The sequence below is a fragment of the Nicotiana attenuata genome, unplaced genomic scaffold (assembly GCF_001879085.1).
Source record: "Nicotiana attenuata strain UT unplaced genomic scaffold, NIATTr2, whole genome shotgun sequence".
NCBI lineage: Eukaryota > Viridiplantae > Streptophyta > Magnoliopsida > Solanales > Solanaceae > Nicotiana > Nicotiana attenuata.
The window spans coordinates 57,465-76,523 of record NW_017671322.1 but is presented as its reverse complement, the minus strand read 5'-3'; the positions used below and the strand labels follow the sequence as shown (position 1 = coordinate 76,523).

General features: G+C 36.6%; 1 protein-coding gene across 1 annotated transcript; it reads left to right on the top strand.

Annotated features, from left to right (window-relative positions):
• Positions 1 to 3,812: 3,812 nt before the first annotated feature.
• On the top strand, positions 3,813 to 19,029 carry LOC109207555 (serine/threonine-protein kinase dst1). Its single transcript, XM_019370493.1, has 18 exons — positions 3,813 to 4,664; positions 5,753 to 5,841; positions 5,938 to 6,045; positions 6,211 to 6,318; positions 8,230 to 8,320; positions 8,751 to 8,803; positions 9,206 to 9,268; positions 9,411 to 9,455; positions 9,813 to 9,848; positions 11,480 to 11,535; positions 14,605 to 14,686; positions 14,794 to 14,928; positions 15,062 to 15,164; positions 16,120 to 16,264; positions 16,780 to 16,978; positions 18,064 to 18,264; positions 18,497 to 18,582; positions 18,786 to 19,029. The coding sequence occupies exons 1-18, from the start codon at positions 3,911 to 3,913 to the stop codon at positions 18,883 to 18,885; spliced, it is 2,454 nt and encodes an 817-aa protein (XP_019226038.1). The 5' UTR covers positions 3,813 to 3,910; the 3' UTR covers positions 18,886 to 19,029.
• Positions 19,030 to 19,059: the final 30 nt, after the last annotated feature.

The following is a 19,059-nucleotide window of genomic DNA, read 5'->3' as shown; positions in this document are numbered from 1 at the left end:
AGTTTTGGTTTAGGATTAGTCTAGGTTTTCAAACGCTTGATACTCTAGATTTAATTGCACTATCTTATTTCTGCTTGACAGTCGATCTAGATTCTAATTCTTTTGCCTTATCTTTGTTTTCCATGATTTGTAAATCGTTAGAGACTTGTAGGGGTTTAATTAAACTAAAAAGAAACTTAGGAGGGCCTCAGAAGTTTTAGAAAAGAAAATATCTAGAAGGGGAAACATCNCGTTTCTTATAAGGAATTCTATTTTGTAAATGACAAGCAGATAAAATGGCTTCACCCCAAAGATTATCCGGAGCATCAGAACTAACAAGCATGCTATTCATCATTTCCTTTAAAGTCCTATTTTTTCTTTCCGCTACACCATTTGATTGTGGAGAATATGGCGGAGTTATCTCGTGAATTATGTATTCTTTCTCACAATAATCATTCAACAAAATAAATTCACCCCCTCTATCAGATCTAACTCTTTTGATTTTCTTATCCAATTGATTTTCTACTTCAGATTTATAAATTAAAAACTTATCAAAAGCTTCATCTTTATTTCTCAACAAATAAACTTTTGTATATCTAGAAAAATCGTCTATAAAAGTCACATAATATTTTTTCCCTCCTCTAGTCATAATTTGTTTCAAGTCTCCTAAATCAGTATGAATTAAACTTAATAATTCAGATTCTCTAAAAACTGAAGCACATGATTTCTTAGTTTGTTTAGCTTCTGCACAAACTCACAATTATCAATATTTGAAATAAGATATTCAGAATGCATTTTCTTAATATAAGATAAACTAACATGTCCTAATCTAGCATGCCATAAATTAAAAGAATCAATCAAGTAAGCAGAAGTACTAGCATTTTCATTGATAACATTGAGTACAAACAAGTCATGATTATAATAACCCTTGCCAACAAAATTATTATTTTTGGTCAACACGACCTTATCAGATTCAAAAGAAATCTTCACCCCCACTTTTCCTAATAATCCCACAAAGACCAAATTGGCTCGGATACTAGGGACATGCAACACGTCATTCAATGCCAAAGTTTTGCCAGATGTGAGTTTGAGAAGAACTTTACCTTTTCCAAGAATTTGAGTAGTTCTTGAGTCACCAAGATAGACAACTTCTTCTCCCTCCTCAACTTGGGTGTAAGACACAAAGTCTTTTTTGTTAGCACATATGTGCCTAGTGGCTCCAGAATTTAACACCCAATCTTTCACATTGGCCACAAGATTCACTTGGGAAACAAACACAATAATTATATCATCCACTTTGGCTTCAGTCAAATTTACTTTAGCCTTAGTGGGATTGTCATTCCGACCTCTTTTTCGTCATTGAGCAACATAGCGGCTAGGTGTGACACACACAAAGTAGTTGCCTTTTTCCTTGAAGGTTTGATTGTTGGTTTTGGGCTTACAACCATTTATTTTATCATACCTGTTACTTGATTTTCTCTGACGGTTGTTCTCCTCAACAAGGCTGCTTCTAATAGCAATTTCTTTTCCTTTGTCAACAACTCCACCAAAAACAGCAACAGAAACAGTTGGTGCAGCAGGAGTAGTAGCATCAACAACAACATTAGCAGCGTTATTCTCCATAATAACAACGTAAAATATCCTTAAGATTGTTGGAAAAATTGGATGATTATGGAGAATAAAAGGTTTAGCTTGAGGCGTGTCAAAGACACTGTCCTTAAGGATATTTCGCCCACACAGAAATGAATAATATTAAGCGTATCCCCCAGGATTCAACAAGCTCTTCTAGTATAACTAGGAGCAGAAACAACAAAGATTGTATAAAAGAAAACCCAGCACAAGAGGAAAAAAGGAGAAGAAAAGTTTTATTTTTTCCACACTATCACATAATCAACACAAGAAAATATCTATATATATAGTCCAAAAATAAAATGGATATCTGATGTAAAAAACGTTAAAATTCATTTAGTATTCAAATGTCAAAACATTAAATCATTTAAGTTACAGATTCCATAACTTAATCACTAAAAGCTATTAACGTAAAATTCATTTAAAGCCAATAGAAATGGTATCTAAATTAATGATAGGAAACGGTCATCCAAGNAAAAATAATTGATTTTGATAGTCATTTAATGTTAATAAAATAGTATATTTAAATTGATTGGTCATATAAAGACCCATTAAAAGAATGAACCTAGACATCAATTTAAATATTCTTTTTGAGATATTAAAAATTATTATTTTTTAACAATATCTTGGTAAATGATAGATTTCTCAAAGAAGAATTGGTTTGACAGTGTGAGTTGAGAATTTAGCCGCCGGACTATGTGTTTGGGTAATGTATGTCTCATATTTTTAAGAAACCCGATAAATCGAATCAATAAAAAACCTACTTAATTGGTTTGGCTTGGTTCTAATATTTGAAAAATCGACTTACTTGGTTTGATTTCTTTGTTGGAAAAAAGTAGATCCAAACTGAACCATGAACACTCCTAATAACAACTCCCTAAGAAAAAAATGAATATAATTCATAATGTTTTGTGCAAACATACAGTCTAAATAACACAAAAAAAAGGAGTAACGTGTAATTACATAAAAATACTGTGTGTATAACTTAAATCATTTTCATTAAACAATTAACTTAAATCATTTACAAATAATTTGTCACCATTTTTTTGGGGGAAAAGTTCCAAAATTGCTCCTCTAATATGGTATATTGTTTACTTCTGCCATCCGTTATACTTTTCGTCCAAATCTATCCATACCGTTAATAAAGTTTGCAAAATTGCTCCTAAACCTAACGTCTCTCTACTGTGGCAGCTTACCCCCTCAATTTTCTCTATGTGAGCTGCCAAGTCACTCGACCCCACCAAATAAAATGCCAAGGTGGAGTTCGTATCACCACTTTTAATAATATCTTTGTTATTGTATTTATTAAATTAGAAAATTTAAAAAGAAACTTCTCACATATAACCTAGTTTTGGTTTTTAACTCACGTACTCCCTGTCTCCTTTAGCAGTTGTCAGTGACGGCGAGATCAACCGACGAGCTAACCTCTAGATCAGATATATGTATATAACTCTCTCCCTCTTTCTCCACCCTCATCTCTCTCCTATTGTATCCGCTTGTAACATACCGGAAAACACCTACCACCACCATAAACTAGATTTGTTCGAACACCATCGAAAGCCTCCAGACCCAAAAACTCTTTGAAGAACATGATTCACCTTTCTTGCCTACCCAAATTTGTATCCTAATTGAAAAATATTGAAATGCCAGTGAGCAGCATTGGCCTAAAACATGGCACTCGAAAAAACACACATACATAGATCTGTACCAAAATAAGAAAAATGGGTAGAAGCAACTCCACCACCAGTGTCTTGCCGGAAGTTACTTCGGCGTTTGTCGTCGTAGGTAGCAACGTCAAAAAGTGTACATAACAGAAAAAATACAAAGGCAAAAAGATATGAGAATTCTTCTGCTTCGCGGTTGTTCTTCGATGTCTTAGCTGAGATAGAGAGAGAGGGAGAACAAGATGATGATATTTTAATAAGAAAATGGGTGGGTTAATTAGTGGGACCTGCTGACTTGGCTGCTGACATGAATAAAATATTAGAGGGATTGAGTGCCACAATGGAGGGACGCTAGGGTTAGGGGTAATTTTGCAAACTTTATTAACGATAGGGATAGATTTAGACGAAAAGTATAACGGATGACAGAAGTAAATAATATAGATAGTAGAGGGGCAATTTTGCACCTTTTCCTTCTTTTTTTTTTTTTTTTTTTTTTTTTTTTTTTTTTTTTGTATAAACTTCAAAGATTGCGTTGAGCTGGTAAAGGAGGGAGTATTCACCGATACAACTTGGAACTTTTCACTATAACTTTCATCTTCCAGCTCGCCCAGCACTTCACAGAGAGACTGAGGCCAGAAATGGAATTTCGTCCGTCGTCGTGGCGATCTCGGAAACCGCCGCCGCCGGCGAAACAATCAGACATTTACTCCACCGTCGTCATCCACGACAATGACCGGAAAACCGAGGAAAAAGTAGACAATTCATCAGACCTCTACGCCACTATGGTTTGCAAAGACGACGACGTTGTAATAGATGACCTAAACGATGACGAATCACTTCCTCCTTTACTCAAACGCCTCCCTAAGGACTTCGGCGGCGGCTCCGACGATGACGTGGCATCAATCTCCGGCACGATGATTGTGAAAACCGATCGAAGTTCAAAATTCACCACTCCTAAACAACATCAACCGCAGCAGCACACTGCTCGTTACATGTCGTATTGGGATCGAGATGAAAAAAGTCCTAGGAGAGCGAGATACGAGGATGATGATGATGATGATGATGAAGATGAGGATGATGAGGATGAGGAAGGTAAATTTTCGACGTTTGTAGTGAAGGATAATGATGAGTCCGATTCGGGGACGATGGTGAGGAGAACAGTTAAAAGTGAAGGTGTGGGATCAACTATGAGTAGAGCAGTGGCTAGTATGCAAGCAGTAGGTGAGATTGGAGGGATTGGGAGACAAAGGAATCGTGCTGCGTCTGAGGAGGAAGGGAGTGGTGGTGGTACTACATTGAGGCCACAGGGGAGTAAAGTGTCCTCGAGTTCAATACCGGATAGTGTGACTAGGGAAGATCCTTCAACTAAGTATGAATTGCTCCACGAGCTTGGTAAAGTTTTAGTTTCCTTGTTTATTTGCTTTAGATGATTTCAATAGTGGAATTTATTCTGTTAATGTTTACTCAATCACTAGTTATAGCTAAAGGAGGAGCCAGAAATTCATACAAGGGAATGCACCCCTGTGGGGCCTATTGGCCAGTGAAGTTAGGTGGAGAACCCCAGCGAAAAAATACTGATCTTTGCCCATCCACCTTAGCCTTGGTGGGCAGAGTTACTGGTACCCGTGCTGGTAGGAAGTAGCAAGTATCCAGTGGAGTAATCAAGGTGCACGCAAGTTGGCCCGGACACCACTCTTTAAAAAGAAAAATTCATGCAAGGGGATTTTGAAGAAACACTTAAAGAGTGTCACACGTAGGATTTGAACCTGTTATCTTTAGCAATTTCTGAACGCCCTTGCCACTACACTAGAATAGGGATTCAAGAGCTCATATATAACCTAATCTTTCTCCCCCCAATTTCTGCAGTATAATTTTTCGATGAAGAAGATTTAATTGAACCTCCTGCCTCCCTTTAGCTCTGCCGTAGTTATAGTATTGAGCATTGGAATGAAACAGGTGCAAATAGAGTAGAATGGATGCCAATTGTTCATATAGCTGAGACTAACTTGTTTGGTACCGATGCATAGATGTAGTAGTAGTTGTTATTGTTCATAGTTGGCACATGGAGATAACGAGTATTTATGTATTGAGCATTCTTATGAGATCAGGTTATTGAGCAGAGCTTTGTAGTAGTTTTGCACTTGATGCAACGTTTTCTCTTTATTAAGAAAGGTCAGAAAATTGTATAATGTTGACTTGTTTTGAGCACTTTTAATAATCTAGACTGTGAACATACTCCTAAAAGAAGTCCTACAAATTGTGAGCGCGATTTTGTCTTATCTTATGAATGAGTATGATAATGGTTTTGCTGTATAAGGTGCAACATTGACTATAAATATTAGAAGAAATTGGATTTTGGTGCTAATCTGTGCGATTGGATAACAATGATGGTGCATTTTACTTTTTCCTTATATCTAACCATAATGTTTATTGACATGTGATAAGAAGTGGCTGAAAGTGGAGGGCTTTGATACTCGCAGGGAAAGGTTCATATGGGGCTGTCTATAAAGCTCGAGACTTGAGGACATCAGAGATGGTTGCCATCAAAGTCATATCATTATCTGAAGGGGTATGCTTGCTTTGTGCTCTAGACTCTAATATTAGCTTATCTCGAGTGTTCTTTTGTGTCTCTCTGTATAATTATAGATATATTTGCTTTCTTTAGGAGGAAGGCTATGAGGAAATTCGAGGTGAAATTGAGATGTTGCAGCAGTGCAGTCATCCAAATGTTGTCCGCTATCTTGGTAGCTACCAAGGAGAAGAGTACCTTTGGGTATGGAAGGGTCATCATTTTTCTGGACTTCTAAATTAAATCATGCTCTGTCTGATTTGTTGGATAAATGTTTCCATATCCATTTCTTCCCTTTATAATCTCTGCAACCTATACTATTAGCTTTCCAGTTGATTGAATTTATGAGGAATATTAATTTGTTGGCAGATAGTAATGGAGTATTGTGGAGGTGGAAGTGTTGCTGACTTAATGAATGTCACAGATGAAGCTTTAGAGGAGTATCAAATAGCATTTATTTGTCGAGAGGCATTGAAGGTATGCTTTATTTTCCTTTTTGAAAAGGTAAATAAATTTCATCAGTGTCCTCATAAAAAAAAAATCGATAATGTTTGAACCAAAACCGAAAGCGCCCGTATACAAGTAGTATACCAAAAGCTATGCTTGATTTAAAATATTGTTTTAGGGTTTGAACGTAAGTGCATATGTAGCCTTATATATATATTGAGAAATATGTAGCCTTATATTTTGTTGGCATGTAAAGCTTTCTAGAATGTTATTATATGATACTTCGAATACAAGGTCATGCACCTGACCTTTTCTCGAGGGGTTCTTTTCCCCTTTATTCTATTCAAATTTAGAGGGTTGCAGAAGTTAGCGTAGTTGGTTTATGTAATCCTCCACTTAACTTCTTCTTTATGGTTGCTACTAGAGATAATACTGTGAATGCTCCCTTCTTTTTATGAAGTAATAGTATAAATGCTCATTTTCCGTTCTATTTTGCTTCTCCTTAGTTCTTTCAATTTAGCTCCCATCTAAAATATAGTTAAAGCAAAATAACTCTTTTTTGTTTTTTTGAAAACGGTGAAGTTTACAAGCGTACAAACTCTGTGCTTATCCATTAAGTCCTTAGGCCATGACTCATGACTACCCCCTTAGACTTGTTACGTTCCTCCTACGTTTGTGACTCATAACCTGTGATACTACTAGAGGATGTTGTAAGACAAGGGCTTTCTTTGAGACTTTCCTCTACCTTAGTTGTGTAGATAAAAGTTACTCTTCTTCGAAAATATATTACCTTTTCAAGTTTAGCCTAAATGCCTAATTGTGTATACAAACATTGCCTTAAATACTTATAAAACATAGCTAGAATACGGCTTCTCCCTTTCTTTTGCATATGCTACCCCAAATAATCAATTCCTTGGAAGCAAACAATTCTGGGTGACCCTATATTGTCGTACTACACATTTAGAGCTTGGTGCTACCAGCGAAGCAATATTCTAGCTCTAAGTCAGCCTCATTTCCAGTGCTTTTAAAAGGGAAAAACGTGATGTTGAAGTGCACTACTAAGAGAAACTTAAATATGCCAAAAATATATGATTTTAGTACTATCATAATCAAATTCCAATCAAAGTAACTTATTTCAAAGTTTCAGAGTTCAACAACAACAATATACCCAGTATTATCCCACACCGTGAGGTCTGGGGAGAGTAGTGTGTATGCAGATCTTACCCCCCTACCTTGTGAGGATAGAGATGCTGTTTAAATTTTCAGAGTTCAATATACAATAATTATGATATTAATACAACTCCTCAAAGTCGAGCTTCAAAGAACCAAGCGCTTTCGATTGGATCTTCTTATGTGTCATTGTTTGAAGCACACTCCTCTGTGGTGCATATCTTTACCCATGAATCGATAACCCTTTGCTATGCTTTGCTTCATAGACAAGATATTTGTTCCCATATTGAATCATTTTGAACTCGTGTTTCTGTCAATGTGAAATTATGAATGATTTGAGAACAATATATTATATTATATTACAGGAAGGTGTGGAGGTCGAGAATTAAGGTAGAAGGTTAGTAGGTAGTCGAGCGTGTTTCTTTTCCATACCAATAGTATTAGATATTAGTGTTAGTGTTGTATTCTATTATTGTTAGATTTCTAGTATTACACGTTGTTTCTTTCTCCTCGTTTTCTTATTATCTTGTTATTGTTACTGCTTGTTGCTACTGCTTTATTTTGCTCTTTCCTTGAGCCGAGGGTCTATCGGAAAACACCTCTCTACCTTTTCTTTTTTTGGGGTAAAGGTCTGCGTACACATTGCCCTCCTCATACCCCAGTTGTGGGATTATACTGGGTTTGTTGTTATATTATATTATATCATGTCAAAACTACTTAAATTGCCCTCTTTCAATATTTGCATCTGAACTAATGTTAGATGTAATGTAGGGCCTCTCCTATCTGCACTCTATTTTTAAAGTGCACAGAGATATTAAAGGTGGCAATATCTTGCTGACTGATCAAGGAGAGGTTAAGTTAGGTGAGTGCTTTCTTTATCTCTTTAACGTCTATTAATTTTGAATTGTTTTATATTAATTATTTATTATATTACATCTTCAAATTGTGGTTATTCAGAAAATTGAATGAAAAATGTTCTTATATAAGAATTTCAACTAATTAGATGTTGCTTTAGGTTGGATGTCATGTTTCCATGCAAATTATGCTCTTTGCAGATAGCCATATGTTAGAATACTTCTGTTAGATACATTACATACCCTGTACTGTTTTAAATTCTTATTGCCTACAATTTAAATTTACTTCATCATTGCTAAATCAAATTACAACTGATCAGAATCTTGTTTAATCCCCCCAATAAAGGAATTAGAATCTTGTTAGCTAGTTTTGAAGGGAAATCTTTTTGGATTTTACACAATCTGGAAAGCTGGACTAACTTTTCTCTATATGAGCAGGTGATTTTGGTGTTGCTGCGCAGCTGACTAGAACCATGTCGAAACGTAACACAGTATGTATTATGCCTTTACCCTCATTTTATTCGCAGTACTGCAGTGAAAGTTTTGCAATCATTTATTGTCAGAGCGTGCTTTGTGGTGAAGCAGAAAAACAAAAATATAAACAAGAAAACAAGAAGCTGTTGCTCTACAGATGATGGCTAATTGATGTTCCATGTCCTCCACTAATTTTAAAGAATCCATCATGTATATTCCTTTTCTGCTTTTATTGATTTGGCTTGACATCACTCGCTAATACCTTCTGACTTAGCTGTATGGCACTACCCTCCCCAGACCCCACTTGTGGGATTCCGCTTGGTTTGTTGTTGTTGTTGTATGCTGCTCAACCTGCCAAGTAGTTTCTGACCTGTTTCTTTATCTGCTAAAGTTCCTGATGTTAGTACATTTATTTTCAGTTTATTGGCACTCCCCATTGGATGGCACCAGAAGTTATTCAAGAAAGTCGTTATGATGGAAAGGTATCACGTCTACTCCGTTTTCCATCTTTTCAAGGCGGTGCTTACTGGAGTTTATCTGAATCCCAATAACTTGTGTGAACTATCTTGGCTTTGTGCAAAATCATTCTTTTTAGTTTTCTGATTATTATTTGATATTCACCAGGTAGATGTATGGGCTCTCGGAGTGTCTGCTATTGAAATGGCCGAGGTACATCTAGTTGAATCTCTGAACTGCCTTTTCTTTTTGATAAATTTTCTTATTTGTCTGCAATTGCATCCGAAACATAGCACTATGTTCTATGTGTTCATGTTGAACTTTTGTTTGTATCGTTAATGTCCCCTGTGTTAAATTTAATAATTTGTTTTTAAATTTAAACAATGTGAAGAATGAAGCAAGTTTTTTTTTTTTGGCTGACAACTTGATCTTCCAATGTGTAAGGTCATTTGATTGTTGTAGTAGTTTGCTGCTAAATTATTTGTATCTAAGATACTTCCTAATGAGGCAGTTTTGTCTATTGTTATGATATTGCTGGAGCTGAACTTTCTTTCTTTTTCCGTTTTTCAGGGTCTTCCTCCGAGGGCAACAGTGCATCCAATGAGGGTTAGTCCTTTAATTTAACTAATTTACATTAGGTGACATGCATTGCATGTTGTCTCATGTTGATAGACTTCACTTCGTAAAATATTGACATGATGATTGATGGTATCTGATATCTCAACTTCAAATTGCTCCCTGACGCTAGATGTTTGCTAAATCCTTTTAGCTGGATTTATTTTTCCCGTGTAATAGCTCTGATCATTTTTTGGATTTTGTCAGCTCCCTAGACATACTCTGATCTCTCTTTTGTACTTGGGATGACTTAATCTTTCTTTTGTAACCTTTGCATCTACGTGATGCTTTTTAATGATATCATCTTACTTCATAAACAACTAACTGACATGACGATGAAAGTTGATCTATATTGTTGATTCTGCCAGTGCATTGATGTTTTCTAATGTTATGCAGCATGGTTTTTGGATGAAACTGAGCCTGGCAACACAATACGTTGTCTTCCTTTTGTGGATTATCCTGCCACTAAACATACTGAATAAAATGCAAATGCCTCTTTTAACATCATAAATGATTCAAGGCCGTGAGATGTCAAAGAAATAAGTTTCCAATAGACTGAGACCTTTTATTTGATCAAGTAGGCTGAGGCGTGGTCTGTCCACCTTCCCCAGTGAGCTCTCCTCCTCTGTTTGGTCAGTGTCTTACCTAGAGTATAGCTCTTTGTTCACTTATGAGTTATTAACATTTCCCATCAAGAAAAAAAAAGGTTATCACATATCACGGGTCTTTCAAATCTGTGAGTATAGCCACTTACGTGATTGCTATTTGGGCCGTATTTAGAGTATATGATCTTTTGAAGAGTGCTTTCGGAGATGATATTTTAACTACCGCTAGGTATCATGATGGGGTGCTGGTGGTAGCTTTGAACCGTTTGCTTTGTGCTGACATCTGACGTCAGTGACATAGGTAGTCTAAGGACGCACATCATTTTTCTTCCACCTGGTGTGCTTCCTTCTTTTGCTTTCTAATAATCATTTCCTTTTTTTGCTTCCTCAATTCTCTTTTTGTGGGGATAATTTTCATCCTGTGCCTCCTTTATTTTGAGTTATAGTTTATTTTTCTCTTATTTTTTTCCCTTTCCACTATGGCGGTGGTTCCTAGAGGGTGGTGTAGGTGAAGAGTAAATAAATGGACATTTGACAAGAAAGATGAAATACGTTTATATAATTCATTTCGTAGTTTTGTATTAATTAATGAAACCTTATTCTTTTTCTGCACATGTTTGGAACAGATATGATGACTGGCTGCTCTTTGTAGAAATTTATGTTTTTAAATATAAGTTTACATATCTGTTACGCAGGAATTCCATTGTTAGATCAATAAACTAGTAACATCATCAAAAAAAATTATGTATTGGTGATCAATATCAAAACATTTCAAGAATGCTGCTTCAAGTGCAGAAGTTTGATCAAACATTATAACAATAAAAAAAAAAAAGTTTAATCAGACATTATATCTGCTTGAGTATATTGACAATGGGAATATAATCCATCTACCAGGGATGAATGCTTATAGATTGAGTTGCTAGAGCTTTGGCATGCTTTATAATTTGGAATCTCCTCTGGACTCCTTAAGTGAAACTACATCTTCAGAAAGTTGATATATCTGTAACTTTTTGATAGGTGCTATTTATGATATCCATTGAACCAGCTCCAATGCTTGAGGACAAAGAGAAATGGTTTGACCTCTATTCTTTATGTTGGTTTCTATTCAGCTGTTTTTTGGTTTATATCCACTCTCCTTTTGAGCAACAATTCATTTAAAACTCTTTATTCCTATCAGTTGCAAGACTTAGAGCAACTTGTTTTATATATGGATCAATCAACTATGCATCAATGTATCCATCCCGCTCTATTTAGGTCCATTTCATTCTCATTTTAAATAATTTGCGGTTATATTGGAAGTTAGGAATACTTTAAGACTAAGGTTCTTTAACATCTCACATTTTTCCCTACATGGATATACAAATTTCTAAAACCCGTTTTGAAAAAATTTCTAATATATAGGTAAGTGTAATAACTACAACTAAGCCTGATGGACTTATGATATAGTCTATATGGTTGCTCTATATGGTTGCTTTGCTTCCATTGTGTTATGTTCGTAGCTAAGTTTGCGTTGTTTCAAAGAGTTTGTAAGTTTTTCGAGACAACTTCCCTTTCTATGATTTTACGTCTGCTTCGTCTTTTTGTCACCATTTGTCATAGTACTATCGTAGTATAGCTATAGATAGGTGCATATGGAGGTCTACCTAGGACATGGTCAAACCATCTCAGGCGACCTTCTCTCTTTTTATCAATTATATGTGCTACTTGCACTTTTAAATATTAATATGGTCATTTTTAATCTATGTTGCTTGGACTCTTCGAAAATGTCGCCGGGTGTGTGTCGGATTCTCCAAAAGTAGTGCATTTTTGGAGGATCCGACACGTGTGCAACAACATATTGGAGAGTTCGCGTAACATAGTTTTTAATCTTGTCAAACTAAAATCTCGTATGACCACGAATCCATCTTAATATCCGTACTTCTTCGACATCTGTTTTATGGATATGTTGGGTGTTAGAATGTTAGAGATCTAACATCCTCTTCTATATAACATTGCTGAGCTTTATAACTTGCATTTGCACTTAGTTAGATATCTTTCTTTCACGTAATATTTCTGTTGTACTTCTACCGAAAAAGAAAAAGAAAAGAAAACACACCTGTCGTACTCCATTTCAACAATCTTATTCTAATTTATGAGTTATATCTTCTGTCTGTCATCATGCCATTCTCTTAAAGAGTGAGTCTTGTCTCGCATCAGTGGCATTCTCCTTGTGGGTCTAGCTCTGCCTATTTGAGCTTTGTAAAGCATATCTGATTCCAAACTGATAAAATAGGATGGTCTGGGTAGGTTAACAGCCAATGTGCATTTGTATATATGTCCAAAAATGTGTAATGACTTCTCTTCACTAAATAAAACTTATGCATTGATAATTCCCTCTTCCTGTTCCTAGTTTCCAAATACCATCTTCAGCATTGCTAGCCCATGTAATGTTTATAGACATGTAACTTGGGCATGGGCTGCATCTTTGTAGATTAATTGCTGACCTGAAAATTTGAGCAAAAGTGATTGGTCTGCTTCAGTTTCGCTTTGTTTTGTGTTTTATATCCTTGTCAATTACTTCCCTTCTAATACATGTTGTAGTTGTGATTCTGGAATGTGGTGAAATATGTTCAAGCAAAAATTAACCACAACTACCCTTTTTGGAATCAAAATATCACTTTGCTGCCGATTAGTGTAAATTCAAGCCTTTAAAGTCTTGAAGATGTGCTAGTTGCACATTTTGTAAAATAATGAGGTTGTGCCACATGACAAGCATAATAATTACTTGTGTCCAGCTAGTCAAGTTAAACTTTAGCAATTATGCACAGACCACTTATCTTATGGTTTATACTAATATTCAGAATAGAAACTAGTGGATGCAAATATTGCTCATTAAATTTTTTTGCTTTGGATTGCCATTTGGATAACAATTTCGTACATTTTAAGTCAATTGCTCGTTTCTTAATAGTTATCAAGTCTCAATCACGCCATCTTTAAATTTACGCACCAAACACTGACAGGTTGATATTCAGGAAATAACTTCAAACTTCTCAACCTATCTAAACAAAAACATATTGTTAAGTTCATGTTTCTTTTGCAGCTGAGATGCTCTTCTATGTATTGGCTTATTATTTGCATCAGTCAAAATTCTGGAATTGCTTTGACTGGCTATACTACTGTTGATAACCAAGAAATTCCCTAGGGTCAGATGCCGCGCGATTCTAAATCGATAGACAATGGATATGCCCCTCTACCCTTCTCCACTTGAAGACTAAGCTTTAGGCAGCATTCGAACTCGTGACGTTCGCCTAACCATGCGTCAAGTGCTTTGCTCTTACAACTGAACCGGCCTTGGGAGCAAATTTGACTGGCTGTACTTGTCACTGTGTAGCTCTTCTCATTCCATTAGAGTTCAATTATGCATAGTGATTAGGAAATTAAAAAGCTCTTAAGTTTCTGTCAAAAGGAGACGAATATAGAACTTTGAGCTCTTAACCGAGTATCCATGCTACGCTTTTTCTGCTTTACTGTGAGCATTTAAAGCGTACATGCATAATATGCTGTATCTCGTTTACTGTGAGCATTTAAAGCTTACATGCATGATATGTTGTAATGTCTCGACTTCGATAGAAGAAGTGAAGCACAGGTCTCCGTTTAATCCTCTTCTAAAGTGCCTTATAATAGGTTCAGAAAATCAGTTTATCTTTGTTTAATTCTAAGGAAAGCATCGGAAAGTATGACCACATGGAAATGCCCTCTGGATTGGAAAAGGACAGTAGATCCTTGTACCTCTGGTCCATGTGCCCTCGTGGCTCGTGCTTCAGAAATCTAAGTTTCTTTTGTAGTTTTCCTTGCTTCTTTGCGGTAAAAAACTAATGGTTTTTTGGGAATATGGTTCCTGTAGACCTGCAACTCAGATTGTGAGTGCTGATAGATGAAATTTCTTTTCTTTTTGTTTGCTAAATCATATTTTTTTTGTTTTCCTGCTGAAGAATATTTTGCCACCCATGTAACCTCTCCTTCTTGAATGAAATTTCTTTTTCAGTATCATAAAATCATGGCCAAGATTCTAGTTGCCATCCTTCTGTTCCTTCCTCTTCATAGAGAATTACCTCATTTAGTTATCTATTTAGGAATTGGAAATGGATTGTTGATTATTTCAGGTCTCTTGTATTCCATGATTTTGTTGCCAAGTGCCTTACAAAAGACCCGCGACTTCGTCCAACTGCCTCAGAGATGCTAAAGGTATTTGTATAAGTGTACTGTCACTTGGCAAATTATTTTGTTTGTTTAGCTCGTGAGCCGTGTGGTCTTTGCCGTATACTAATTTTTCTTCCATTTACATTGAAAAGCATAAATTCATCGAAAAATCCAAAGCTGGAGCTTCTGTAATGATGCCGAAGATTGAGAAAGCAAAGCAAGTTCGGGCATCAATGGCCTTGGAAGCGGAAAAGATTGCTTCAGAGACTCCTTCACAACGAGACGATGTACGCCTGATTAATTTACATCCCTTTTTATGAACTTCCTTTGGTGTTTCCTTATTGAGAATGGAGGGAACCCCCGCCAAACCCCCCAAGAAAGTGAGATTCTGTTTCTCAAAGCCTTATTCTCCAACTTCAGGTCATGGGAGGTCCAAAAGTGAATGATGAATTTGGGGATACTGTTCCCTCTAAGCCTAAAAATGATGATGCACCTTCTACAAGCTTGGAGCCTGTTGGAGAAGGTAACCTACAGTTTCATCTTGCATTGTGTATTTGACTGGGATTCTCTAGGAGCTTCTGTTCGTTGCGAGAGAGAAAGCAAGATACAATTGATAACAAGTTGTATCTGAACATATCCTGGAAGTTGAATTATCTTATTTTTATGGAGAATTTGAAGAAGAATAAATCAAACATATTATACATCTCATTCTTTGGTTCTCACCGCCAAACTATTATTTTGATCTCTGATTTTGTTGTCTGCCAAACATAAAAATGCAAGACTATTTTTTGATATTTTATCAGATAACTCATTATAAAACATGTGATTTTATAACTGTCTATGACACAGATTGTTGTCTAGTTTAATCGAATCTAAAAGCTGTTCCGTTTTTCTCAGTGCCATGTTACCTTCACGCTCAGCTCAAAATTACCCCCATCCACTGTGTTTTGAGACCCTCCACAGTTACTTAACCCCCTTCTCCCAATTGAAGAAGTTCTATCGCCGAATATTTAACCAATATTATAACTACTGACGTCATCCCGAAAGACATGATTCATTTTTTGGCTCGTCCCAGAAGACTTTACTCAGTTTCTTAAATGGCAGCTTTCTTTCCTTCCAACAATTCAAACTACCTACTTTGTACTTTCAGGCTTTAATTCTGACGTATCTCTACTTAACTCGTATAGTACAGTATTGGAATATCATATCTCTATGCTTGTCAAGGGAGTCATCTTAATTCAGACAATTGGGAGTTAGTTTGAAAGATTCAGATATCATTTGCAGATCAATGATCTCAGTGGAACATGGTGACTGGCAAATCCTGTATTTTTTTCTTAGGGCTTGCTATGTAACATTGGTGAAACTATTGAACTCTATTTCTGAAAATATTAACTAAAATATGCCAATTCGTCCTGAATGATGAAAGTTTATTTGAAGAGTAAGTAGTCTGAACATATCTGTTGGATCTGGTTTGCCAGGTGATTTTGGGACTATGATAGTCCGAGATGGAACTGATGTGGATAAGACAGCTAGTCACATCAGAAATGCAGAAGCATCATCTACTCTCCAGCGTGCTGGAAGTCCTTCCATCCCCACTGTTGCTGGCAAATCAAATGTTCCCTGGTATTTTTTTCCCCTGTTAATCTGATTATTGACTTGCTTATTGCGAAGGTGAAACCTATTAAATCGGAAAAGTAATTCATCCTTGTCACTTAAATTCACTCTTAGAAACTTTTTTGCTGGGCATATCTTCTCACATAGGTGATCTTGGTACTAAATAGCAGACTGATAAGTTCTATTAAGAATCAACTTTATGTACAGTTTGATCTTGGCATTACTTTGAAGTTTGAACCGTGGATCTTGGTTCTCTTGGTTATGGCTGTCTTCTTTCTTTAACCTATACTACTAATAAAGCCCCACCTCTTAGAGTAACTAGCTTGGTCTCTAGGTGGCTATGTCGTTTCAACTGTTTATAAACCAGATTGCCCCCATGATCTTACTCCTAACTCCAAACTACGATCGACGGATCAACAGTAAAGTAAAAGCAAACTTGCAGACAGAGAGAGAAAAGAGAGTATCTTTTTAGTGGTAATGCATTCGTGTAGCCCATTTCTTAAAAAATGTACACTTCTTGTCAGGTTGCTCAATGACGTTGATGTCAGTTCACCCGTTGGAATGTCCCAGCTACAGAACATGCAAGTGTCTTCTCCTGGAACCTTCCCTTCTCCTGATCCGGGCCTAAAGGGAAGTACTACATCTCAAGCAACTTTTAGCAGTGGTGGCTATAATACTGGAACCTTAAAAAGCGAAACTGTCAGTCGGAAAGCATTGGACAAGGTACTCTAATTGCTCTGTCATGAAATCTGCAATGATGAAAGTGTGAAATCTCTTTCAATTTCTACCCTATCCCATAATGCGAGGAATGTGTTCTGTGCTATACCCTTAAGTTACCGAATTGTCAACTCAGGAAGTGGTTCAATTTCATGGAAAAACTATCTAAACCACCAGTAATCGGACTACAACAACAACAACAACAACAACAAACCAGTGAGTTCAAACAAGTGGGCAGTAATCGGACTAATTCTCCCAAAGCATCTACAGAAAATTCTGATCGACATATATATTCATCACAAGTGATCCTACATCTGGAGATTCTTTTTTTTTTTTCCTTTTATTTGAAAGTGGCAACAATATTAACATCTGTAGGTTCTTAATTACATAAGCAGAGAGAAAGACAAAGGATGAACTTAAAGCTACGAGTTTGAGGTTTCACACTTTAAGTTTTAGTTTGCACTGAAGTATTAGGCCATTTCCATTATTCGTTGAGCCATATCTCCTTAAAGTAACATGTTGCATCTGAAACACGTTCTTTACCTTCTCGAGCTCTGTCCAAGGAGTAAATTAATCATAGCTCTGTTATGCTGGGCTTACTTCTGAGGTTAGGCTTGTCGGTACTGTAAGTCACTGTGATTTTTCAAGATTTTCTTTCAATGTAGAAAGACATCCTCCCAATAGCTATATTCAGTGGCGGATCCAGAATTTTCACCAAGGGGTGTCAAAATACTAATAAATAGATACATCAAAAGGTCAAGGGGAGTCAACGTACCGTAAATCTACATAAAATAAAAAAATCTATCTAGCGACATAGTGTAATTTTCCGGCGAAGGGGTGTCGCTTGACACCCCTTGGTTCAATGTGGCTCCGCCACTGGCTATATTTCTAGCTTTGTGTTTATTTATATGCATATCTCTTGCAAAGTTGTCATGAGGTGAAACTACCTTTCCATTGACATTAACCACTACTTTGCCTTGTTATAAGATCTTGCTTCTGGCTGTCACTGCATTACTTTATTTTTCTTTGTTCGTGCTTGTTCAACGGGTGCAAGTATGATTCTGACTCCTGCTAATTTGTGCATGTACCAGCTTTGGTCCATATACTCGGCTGGTAACACGGTGCCAATCCCATTTCTGAGAGCAACCGACATATCACCAATAGCACTCTTGTCTGACGATGTGCTTGGGGACTGGCAAAGGGATAATAGTGGAAAGATTGCTGTAGAAGCAATGCAGGAACTATTCTCCGGTGATTCTCAATCCAAGAAGGGCCGAAGCAGACAAAATGAGGTCCTCTTTACCTCCTCACAAAGACCTTTATTCTGGGCCTTTCTTTTTACCTTCTAAAAAAAAGGACAGCCCGAGTATCCCGCGTTCTCGCAGTGTCCGGGGAAGGGCCGCAACCCAAGGGGTGTGATGTAGACAACCTACCCTAATGCAAGCACTAGTGGCTGCTTCCACGGCTCCTTTCTTTATAGCTTCTCTCCTTTTATAATCATTATTATTAGTTGATGGATTGCAGGTTCCCCTTCCTCCAAGCGTGTACCAGAGACTAACCTCGAGTCCTACACTGATGAATCTTGCTCAGGCCTTAGCATATCATAAGATGTATGATCATATCAACTCCCTATTTTCTTGATGAAGTCCATTTGACTCACTAGTCACTACTATATCTGTGTCCTTGGTTTTATTATAACTTGAGTATTAGTAATTTATTAATTTACTAGGAAAAAATGTCAAGACATGTGTTTCATCATTTTCTCTCCTTGGTTATGCCCTAATGAATCGATAATATCATTTTTTGAATGTAGGTGCTATGAAGAGATGCCTCTTCAGGAAATGCAAGCATCTCAGGAACAACAAACGATTCAGAACCTCTGTGATACACTCAGAACTATTTTACGATTGTAAATAATTCTTGTTCTTAGTTGAAACCGTAAGATTTTCTTCACCGTGTAAATGTAGTTATATGTGCATTTCTTATCTCCTAAATCTTGGGGTAGTTTTCTCTCTTCAGCTCCAGACCAAGCATGCATAAATGCTGCTTTCCTTTCATTTCTGTTTTGTTTTTTCTTTTTTTTTTTT

Coding starts and splice junctions, on each gene's coding strand:
- LOC109207555 (XM_019370493.1), top strand. CDS start 3,911: ATGGAATTTCGTCCGTCGTCGTGGCGATCTCGGAAACCGCCGCCGCCG. Junction 14,929..15,061: donor CTCCTTCACAACGAGACGAT/GTACGCCTGATT, acceptor CTCCAACTTCAG/GTCATGGGAGGTCCAAAAGT. Junction 16,265..16,779: donor GGCAAATCAAATGTTCCCTG/GTATTTTTTTCC, acceptor ACTTCTTGTCAG/GTTGCTCAATGACGTTGATG.